General features: G+C 37.3%; 1 protein-coding gene across 1 annotated transcript; it reads right to left on the bottom strand.

Moving 5' to 3' along the window:
- Positions 1-1009: 1009 nt before the first annotated feature.
- LOC103424204 (probable receptor-like serine/threonine-protein kinase At5g57670) lies at positions 1010-4740 on the bottom strand. The gene is made up of 7 exons (XM_029091776.2): positions 4158-4740; positions 3796-4050; positions 3446-3603; positions 3271-3350; positions 2988-3123; positions 2576-2725; positions 1010-1424 (listed from the first exon to the last, which is right to left on the bottom strand). The coding sequence occupies exons 1-7, from the start codon at positions 4363-4365 to the stop codon at positions 1260-1262; spliced, it is 1152 nt and encodes a 383-aa protein (XP_028947609.2). The 5' UTR covers positions 4366-4740; the 3' UTR covers positions 1010-1259.
- Positions 4741-10705: the final 5965 nt, after the last annotated feature.

Genomic DNA, 10705 nt, shown 5'->3' on the forward strand with positions numbered 1-10705 from the left:
CAAGTTCAAATCCTCTATGCTTCTCTTAGTGTAGAATGACACACCTCGATCCGGAATGTCCATTAGGATTCCGAATCGAGCTATGTTGGCCGCCACCTGAAAGGTGATGAAGCCATAAAGTGATGATAAGGAAAGATGCAAATAAATTTAAACCTAAAGGTGCTTAAATAACAAAGTGCACTGTTCGTGGGTATGAACACAAATCACACGTGATGTCAGAGCATAATCAAGTACAGCAATGTAGGTAGAAACCATACCCACAAAAGTAGCCACCTTAACAGGGACATGCCACGAATCCTCGTCGATAAGGAACTTTGCTACTAGAACTTGGAGGGGCGCAAAACATAAAGCGTGAGTAGGCGAAAATAAAGCTTTTCAAGAATATCTCATTTATCAACATTCATAACCCTTCGCTGAAACACCTGTATACTTTCCCAGAAAATAATTTATATAACCATATATATCAGCAAATATCTCAAATCACAATCCTTTAACACTTTTCAGAAAAAATGCCATGCATACATATACATGAAATATATGAATTAGTATTTGATGCATGTATATGAAATGATGCTGTGGACGCACAGGTGATTCGTGAGTTCCAAAAAACAAAACCGTGAGTGAATGGTAAGTCCAAAGCGGACAATATTGTGTTACGGTGATGGAGCGGGCCCGGGAAGTGGTCCCTCCCGGGCCGGGATGTGACATAGAATATAGCTTGTAATAAATAAATAAAAAACACTATTTAGGGCCTAAAATATATATATATATATATATATATATATATATATATATATAAGCATTTGTATGGTTCTTTCTGAATTGTGTTTAGTTTTTCAGGGGTTTTTATACAAATTTTTCCATAATTTAGTGGTGGCTGAGTGAATTGATAGTATGCAATTAAACGTATTCCACCATTTCAGCCTCCTTTTTTGGTCTCAATTTCACAATCTTACAAAAGTAATAGATGTCCAGCGCTCTGGAGTCAAATCACTATTAACACATCACGTGAAGTGGCCTTGCAAATTTGCAACAACCTTTGCTTTATAAATAAATATATGCACACTGTCCTTCATACAAAAGGATTCCTATTTTTTTTTTTTTCAAAAAATAGGGTTTAATTGTAAGGTAAGCCTATTTATATGTACACGTTGATAAAAATTGAGGTTAGGAAGTCACATAAAATAATAATAATTGACATAAAGTTCGTCCCCAACCCCTTTTCTTTTTAGCTCTTGAACCATAATTATTACATCTAATTAACAACTTCCTGTTGAAAGGGAATCGTGTGGTGAAACTGAGAAGGAAGTGTTGCATTCATATTCTAAATCCTCAAAACCCCAAAACTCATCTACTTCTTCTTCCTCTGCCATCTTCCACCTCTCTTTGTCTATTTCCCCTTCTGATTCCATCACCTCCAATACCTGCAAATATAGTGGCACATTAAGTTACTACATGTTGATATATTTTACATATACAAGTATACTAAACTCACAAAGCTCGTTAATTAGATTGGATAATGATTTCTGCACTCTTTTTTCTCTGTCCATCTTTTTTTACTTTTGTCTATTATGTCTCCTTTGATTTATTCATTTTAAATGCCCTAAATTAAAAAGATGTGTGCAGAAGAAAGAAAAAGGTGTACAGACCCGAAAGAGTATATTATGGTACAATTATCTTAATATAGTTCTATGTTAAACTCATGAACTTATGCAAGGGGAAATGATATGAGATGAAGAATTTGTGATTTACATTGTGCATTTTTGCCTATGTATTCAATAGTTAAATGAAAAGGACCACTTAAAAAAATAAGACAAATTAGGACCCACTCTCACAATCATTTTGGAAATCAAATCTTAATCTTTTTTCCTAAACATGGTGCATGATTGCGTGATCACATCTTTATTTTAGCATAAATATTAAGGTTAGGTGGGAAGGAACCATTTGTTGGACAATAGGCATTGCGTGAAAAAAAAAATAAAAAAAAAAACAAATGGCCTGCCATGTACCAACTCCCAAAGAGAAAGCTAAATACAATTAGTTTCTTGTTTCTGGTTATAACTGGTGAAAAATGATGCAGAAAGTCATTACAGACAGACAACCACATACCATTTTTAAACCATAAGTACGGCTACTGTAACTAAGTAGCTAGCTCATGTAGATAACCCAAGCACTTGTGTAAACTTTTGATAATTAAAAGTGCTTTTAAATTATAAGCATCTTTTTGTGAATGTAACACAAGTGCTTTCAACAAACCCCACATTTCAATTTTTGTGAAAATAGCTATTTAGGTGACTAGTCAATCAGAATTTTACTATTGAAACACAAACATCTATAAAGATATGATTTTCTAATATAATTACGATCGTGTGACATTGTCATTTGTTGAATACGTCAGACTCATATATGATAAGTTTATTAATATGTAATGCGTTGTTATATTAAGGCACCGCATGAGCTTATTATAAGTAAAATAAATAGGTACCTCGGTCATATATGATAAGTTTATTAATATGTAATGCGTTGTTATATTAAGGCACCGCATGAGCTTATTATAAGTAAAATAAATAGGTACCTCGGTCATAGAAGGGCGCCATGTTGGAGATGCTCTAATGCACATAGATCCTGCAAAGGCAAGTCTTTTCAACTGTGTAACATCATAGGCCCCTCTCAGCCTTGGATCTACTAGCCTTTCAATCTCCCCAATATTCAAAATTGGTTTTGCCTGTTGAAAACACATTTAAAATTCCATTCGAACCACAACAATTTGCAAAATATAATACATATATTTTCAATTAGTCGTTAAGAAATAATAGGACAAAGTATAATTATATGTGGTCGTGGTAATGTTAAAACAAATGATAATATATTTTTAGCTTAAAATGTCGAGGAGTATATGTAAGTCCTTCCCAGCCGAGGAATATGTTAACTTGTAATTAATAGACTAAATCATATAATAAGATTTGAAAGGGTTTCCATTTACTTACCCAGCTATGTAAGCTTTGGTGAGACCCATCCACTGGTTTCCTCCCTGAGATGAGCTCTAACAAAATTACTCCAAAAGCAAACACATCGGTTTTCTCATCCACAATCCCATGCATGTAGTACTCTGGTGCTAAATGCCTGCAAAATATATAGAACATCAACAATTAATCATTTGTTCTGGCAAAAAAAAAGAAAAACAATTAACCATTTTGAAATCTGGATTAAAGTTATTAATACTTCATTGGATTTAATGGATAAAAGCTTGTAATTATTAAGATTGAGTACCCAAATGTCCCTTCAATTGGAGCAATTGAATGATGAGTCCACTGAGATGGAAGCCATTTTGCCAGACCAAAATCTGATATCTGTAACATTTCAAACATTAAAAACATCAAATTCAATAAATTATTCTCAAATCTTGAGTAACAAAAATAGCAAGAGACTATGGTTTTATTTGTACCTGTGGTTCCAAATCCAGAGTCAATAGAATATTTGTAGACTTAATGTCCCTGTGAATTATCCTTCTCTGGCAGCCCTTGTGCAAGTAATGGAGGCCTCTTGCTGTCCCAATAGCTATCTTGTACCTTGTTTTCCAATCCATAGGTGGCCAATCCTCATCTACAACAAGGTTTCAAGAAAAATATAAGAAAATAACCAAGAAATTAAAACCCAATAAGCAAAACAAGATTGCTAGATTGTTACTTTGGCAGAAAATGATTTCTGCACGCCTTTTTAAAGAATAATCAAGGGCCAGAAGCAAGAGGGTGTGCAGAAATCGCCCCCCTAAACAAATTATTGTGGAATGTTTACCATGGAGAAGAGAAGCAACAGAGCCTTTGGAGGAGAAGTGGAAGATGAGATAAAGGCCATTGTCAATACAACAACCCACAAGAGACAGAACATTTGGGTGGCAAACATGTCCAATGGTCCCAATCTCATTCAAGAACTCCTTCTCTTTCCTCTCATCTGTCACAGCTTTTGTGAGCCTCTTCACTGCAATCTCCTCACCATTTTCTAGAATTCCTCTGTACACTTGTGCATACCCTCCTTTCCCAACCAGATTATCTGCCAAAACCCACATCACAAAATGTGAAAAATATCAAATTTCAATCACCCAGACAAAACCCAGAGAGGATCAAACAGTTTTTGAAGGAAAACAAACAAAAACCTACCTGAGCTGAAAGCATTTGTGGCATCAGAAATCTCTTCATAGGAGAAGCATTTCCAAGTGGGTCTTGGAGAAGGCTCTTTTGCTTCAACATTCTTCAAGATTTCATTGTTTTCTTCGCCTTTGGAGCCATTGGGGCTTGTGGGTTCCTCTAGGCTTCTCCATTTGAGGGAGAAGAGCCTTTTCAGGCTGTTTGTTCTAATGTATTTCATTGCTGCAAATTTCTGAACTGTGAAAAGCACTTTTTCATATGCAGAGCAAATGAGCAATTGAGCAACAAATCTCCAGCCAGAGCCTGCTCTCAAGTGAGAAGCAGAAACAAAGTGGACCGAAGTCCTCTCTCAATTTAAGGAGAAAGAGGAAGAGGAGGGTCAGAGCCAAGGGATGTCTGTTTCTTATGTGTTGATTCAAACTTCAAGGACGTGTTTTGTCCAGTTTTTGTGGGTGTGGTGGGTGTTGTGGGACTTGGCAGAAATGATGGTTATCCACGCATGGGATAATTTGCTTTTATAGAAGGTTGATAAGGGTCTTTTGGAAAAATAATTTTGCCTCCTTCATGTAACGATTCATTATTTCTATTAAATAAATGATCGATGCACATGTGTTTAGTTTTAGAACAGTGGTTAAGAAGTCATTCTTTCTTACTTACGAATTATAACACACCACATATCTAGTAAAACTTTTTTGAAATTGAAAAAGAAATTTTTGTGTGTGCACATATCAAATTGTAATTTATATACAATAAGAATTGGGTAAGTCCCCTTTTTTTGTGGATATCATAAAAAGGAAAGAGAAAACAAAAAGTTACAATACCTTACGAGTTAAAACCCCTCATATAAGCTTCCCCGAGAGAATCATAAAACGAGGCTAATACAGCAAAGTTGTATTAGAGAATAGAGCCCCACATTGAAAATATAACAAAATAATACATAGCTTATATGTGGAAGTTTCATTACTAATTATCAATGGTAACTTTTGTAACAAAACTCAACACCTAGTAATAAATGGTTAAGTTAAAATAGTATGTGTGATGTGGGTAGTGAACCATGCCGGGCTCAAAAAGTTATCAAATTTTATCCCAAAAGCATTAATTTTTCTACTTTTATGTCGTTACATGAGTTACTTTATTATATTTTTATTTAGATGTAAAAATTCAAGATGCATTTTCGATTGGTTGTTTGAAAGGTTTTGTACAAATGGAGGTGACTTTCACACATTCATTTTTATTTTTAGTTTTCAAATTATTAAATAAATTAAACGAAAACAACGAACATGATTAAATAGAAAAACTTGATTAGAGTTTTGGCCTTTAGCTTTTGGTAAGAGGCATGAGACTAAAGACAATTTGGAGCGGCAACGGGTCACTTGGTTGCACTCTTGTGGGGCATGGAATAAGTCTCTCGGGCAGCTCAATTCAGCTCCTTTTCAATTGTCCATTTCCAGCTGGCCCTTGGTAACGTGCGACTAATGAGTCATAACCATTACTTGCAGCTGGCTCCAGTAACGCATGACACACCAACATATGTGAGTTCTATCTTTTTTAGAAATTGATACAAATATGTGATAAGAGTAACATTTTTTATTTGTAACCCACTTATGAAATAGTCTATCATCATGTGTGTTATTAAGCTGTCTAATATCTATCATTAGGTAGCAACAGTACATAGTTAGGAAATCTATTTAAGGAAGCACAATCTCTCAATTGAAGGATTTCGTACAAGCAATCAAAGTAGATATGATGACAGTTGAGATTTCATCATAAAATCAATTTGAGCATATAGGGAGTAGTGGAACTCCTTGTAAACCCATGCAAGGTTCCTTTTCTCATCAATGTAAGTTTCATTCTCAACCCATAGTTATAATGGTGGCCTTGGTGGTAATGGTGACGATGGATGGTGGGTCAGCACCTATAGCGAATACTTTTTCTGATAAGTCAGCACCCATAGACAAACAATTTAACTTGCCTATAGCCTCATTCAATTCATAAAACATCTTTAAATTAGCTTCCCGATACAATTCATTGTTTTCCCGTAGCAAATGGATTTGTTGAAGCAAACTTTCATGTGGTATCATTAAACTCTGAACATGATCTTCAAGAAAGACGATTAAGTCATCATTTTCATCATCATCACCATAGAAGGAGCCTCTTTCATTTAGCTTGTGAAGTTCATCCTCTAACAGTATGATTTTGTCACTCAGTTCTGATCTGACTAGTCGGAGAGACACAACCTCTTCTTGCAACACATATACCTTTTTGGTAAGCTCAATATTATCTAATGCTGAAGCACTCATCAACAAGAGATTCATATCGGCTTGACAACTCCTAAGATGATGACACATTAGTATCATCCACCAACACATTCTTTTCACTGGAAGATGATCCATCACAGATGTAACGAATGCAGCAATCTCTTTTTCATTATCTAATGACTTGTCTGATGACACAGAATCTTGATCATCATTGTCATTCCAAGTGGCCATCATTCCTAAGGAATCACTATACTTTTCACCAGAGAAAAGTTTCCCACAATTGTTTAATGACCCCTTAGACCACTTGACATCTCTTCCTTTGTTTTTTAGACCTCTTCTAAATTGCTTGACAAATAGTGCAAGATCATACTCAGAGAACTGTTCACATGTGTCACTTATAACTTTGTTGTTATCGACACTTTGAAGAGCAACATCTTTTCCCTTCTTGGAGACACCATCATCCATGTCTAGTTCCCTCTCATAAGTAACGAGTTTCCCAACTAACTTCTCGAGCTTAATCTCATTTAAATCTTGAAACTCTTGGATGACAACCTTCTTTGCTTAGAATCTCTTTTCTGGCAAAGATCTTAAGATCTTTTGAACAATTGTTGTTTCACAAATAGGTTTCCCCAATCCCAAGGCTTCATTTGTCAACATTTCAACTTTTTCATAAAAGGCAGAAAAGGTTTCAGATTCAAGCATTCTCAAATCTTCAAACTTTAAGAGGGTCATTTGAAGTTTCAAATCCCTCACTTGTTTGTCACCTTCATGAAGGATTCAGAGTTTATCCCAAGCTTGCTTGGTAGTTGTGCAACAATGAATATGAGCAAACTGAGTTAGTGATATGGTTGATACAATGGCATTTCGTGCCTTTCTATTTGCCATGGCATATGTTACTTCACCAGTAGTCCATTCACTTTTTGGTTTGATCACTAACTCCCCATCAACAGTTCTAAAAGGAAGTAAGATAATCAACTGCAAGAAAATCATGTGCCTTAAGGAATATTTGAAACTTATCACTCCACTCTGCATAATTCATGCCATCAAAGAACAGATCTAGCAACATGATCACGATCCATGATGTGAGTCCACCCAATACCAGTATAATCCCAGATTACTCTATGTATGTCTAGAGCAAGGCTCTGATACCAATTGAAATTGGTACCAGGTGGAATACCCTACAATAAAAACTAAAAAGCCACTATATTGACTAGCCAATGCACTAGTCAACTGAGTACAAATTGTAAGAATCCCACAAGCACATAAATCAAACAAACTTAGAAGGTTAAAACTTAACAATATAAACTTTAGTTAAGTTTTAATCTTAGTACTTGAGTTAAGTTCACTTGATTAATAAAGTGTCAATACTAGCTAACCCTACAATGTTTAGTTCCAACAAGGTTATAAATATGGCTTTGTAAAGTATTGAACACAAGGAAGTTTTTTACTAGAAAAACCCACCTTTAGGTTAAAAAATCGGTGACTCTTCACTGAGTCCAACCCATTAACACGATCAATGATGTGATATGATTTTATGATTTGTACAAGAGATTTGGATTCAACTGACCATTTAGGTTCTTCAGTCAAACAGTTGAAGAAGAACCTAACATGAATCCGAGGGAATGGTCTATGAAGGATATGAAAACTTAGGTTTAGACCAAAATCATAATGCAAAACCATTAAAACAATGCAACCCTAATATGCAGTGATTGGGTGTTTGTGCATGAGATGGTTTTGTGGCTAGGGTTTCGATTTAGAAGCTTAAGAGGTAGCTCTAAGCTAAATGCACTCTTTTTGTGAAAATTTGAAAATCCTAACCAAGGAACAAATGAAACCTTGAAAACCCTTATAATGGAAGAGATGGATGTTTCAAATAATGGGAACAAGGAGACACGTGTCATGAGCCAAAGGGACCTTCCCAGATCAAGGGTGAGAGATCCACGTACAAGAAAATGTATTAGATGGCCTATGTGGGCTGTCTTATTTTGCATGCCTAAACAGTTCGAAAACAAATGAAACTTCTGACTAGACACCTATAGTAGACAAAAGGAATTCTCGAAAAATAAGCTTGACATGCATATGCAAATGTATGATAACCTTTTGTAGCGAAGATGGCTAGTGCTTTGACAAGTTCAATCCCCAGTAGTAATTCCAGATTAGCATTGCACCCTAATTCTAAACTATAAGCCTGTGTACTACCAGATACAAGATTTGATAAGGGAAGCCAAACAGTAAAACTAGTATTTAACAATGGTGGTTGTGGAGCAAAAAATAATCACAAGACGACACGTGGATTTTTGGATAAAAAGACAAAAATACCCTTGAGGCATATCAGGATTCCTACACGTGAGTAGCGGACAATCATCCTTTAACCAAGTCATAAGTGCTCAAAATAGGTAACAATTCAAAACATATTCCATCCATCCTCATCAAATCCTCTCCACAGGTTAACTCCCAAATCCTTCCCTTTTTATTATATTAATTAGCTAATCAATAAGGCAATTATTCTATTAATTGACTAATTAATTAGTTAGTTATTTAATTATACCCAATTAAGCACATATCAAGAACCTAGCCCACAAAGAGAGCCAAGTGGCCGGTTATCTCTCACCCAAGGAGGTCGGCCACACCCCTATAAAAGGCCTTTCATTCTCTCCAAAACTGAATTGGAATTCTCTTGCTAAACTCTCTAAATTCTCCAAACACTTTTCCCTCAAAATTCTAACTTTGGCATCGGAGGTTCTTCGGCCAAAGCCCCCCCCAATTCATCATGGGCGTGTGAGGCTCTTGGCCTTGACCTAAGGTGTTATTTGTTTTGTAGGTGTTATTTTGTCCAAGAGAAAAGAGGAAGAAATTTGCATCCACAAATTGGTGCTTTCATTAAGAGTTGAGTCCCACACTCGTAGAAGACTCTTGCATCCAAGGTTTTCTATTTTCTTGTCCATTTGTAGATTTTTTATACATTCTTATTTTTAGAATTTTTTATTTGCAAAAATTCTTTGATAAAACATAAAAGAAAAGTACAATGGCTAGAAATTTAGAAATTTCAATGAACGAAAATTCCAATGCTCAAGAAATGGGACCACAATGATCCACGAGGCTAAACGTGACAATAAGTGGAGCGGCACCACCACCACAAGGCTCCACCATGGCAACCACCGCGGTGCCACCACGGTGCCCACCTATGGTGAGGTTCATTGAGCCACTACCACAACTCGAGGCGTGCCACTTCAACTTTCAAGGGCCCAAGCCCTAGTCGAGTCGGCTCGTGCCATCCAAACCCAACGCGAGCCCAATTCATTGCCAAGCCGAGCCCTAGCCTTGCACCCACGTGCACCATACACCGAGTAGCCCACTCATGTGGCCTAGCTTGGTCCCACTGAGTAGCCCACTTTCGTGGCCCAGCCTGCACTACGACCTAGCCTGCTCCCGTGGCCTAGCCTGATCCCACCGAGCAACCCACTTCCGTGGCCCAGCCTGCTCCCATGGCCTTCCAAGCATCCCAATCGATCCAAGATTAGTTCAACCATCCCGGTTCCAAATTTCTAGACCGACGATCGAACCGGAGCATTTTCACCATATTTTTCTGAAAATTTGACATTTCCCAACTAAAATCTCTCGCTCGGAGTCTACCACACTTCTACTGCTCAAGGAGATACATTCTTTCCAAGCTCTTCCAACCCAAATAGAGAATAACACTTGTCTCGACAAGTCATATAGTTGACGAGCACCCTCGCACAACAGACAACCTTGGTGAACCAGCTCTTGCAGTGTACCCTAGACGAGGTGTCCCGAAGTAGGACAAGGGCAGACGAAGATTCTTTCCAACAGTGTCCCAGTAAGCAGTCACCTGACTAGCCACGAACCAAGCGTTCAACTAGTGTACACACCTGCCTGGGCCCTCGAGATAACGTATACTTTCATCTTAACGCGCAGAGGAGCTTGCACTCTCGACTAGGCCCACGGATGAGCATACATTCACGGTTAGGGTCATACTCCGATAGTCAACATGAATAACCTTCCAGGTGAAGTGTTCATTAGCGGTTAAGCCCGTAAGGAGCATCCTTCACCTCTCATCGAAGTAGCAGCACGACGAACGGAGAGAAGCAGTCACCTAATCCGACTCAAGTTCAATCGGTAACCTATGAGAAATTCGCTCGAAACGTACCACATGCACTGCAACCACGGCATAGACGAGCTGAATACATGGAATAACAGCCTAGACCAACAGGTCACGATTGGGGTCAGCCGAGAGTTCTGCTACCCCAACAAAGGTAAATTCAGGAAGAAGTAGAAAGACTC

This window comes from Malus domestica, chromosome 13 (assembly GCF_042453785.1).
Source record: "Malus domestica chromosome 13, GDT2T_hap1".
In the NCBI taxonomy this organism is placed as follows: Eukaryota; Viridiplantae; Streptophyta; class Magnoliopsida; order Rosales; family Rosaceae; genus Malus; species Malus domestica.

Coding starts and splice junctions, on each gene's coding strand:
- LOC103424204 (XM_029091776.2), bottom strand. CDS start 4,365: ATGAAATACATTAGAACAAACAGCCTGAAAAGGCTCTTCTCCCTCAAA. Junction 3,124..3,270: donor CCAATTGAAGGGACATTTGG/GTACTCAATCTT, acceptor TATATTTTGCAG/GCATTTAGCACCAGAGTACT. Junction 1,425..2,575: donor GGCGCCCTTCTATGACCGAG/GTACCTATTTAT, acceptor CTATATTTGCAG/GTATTGGAGGTGATGGAATC.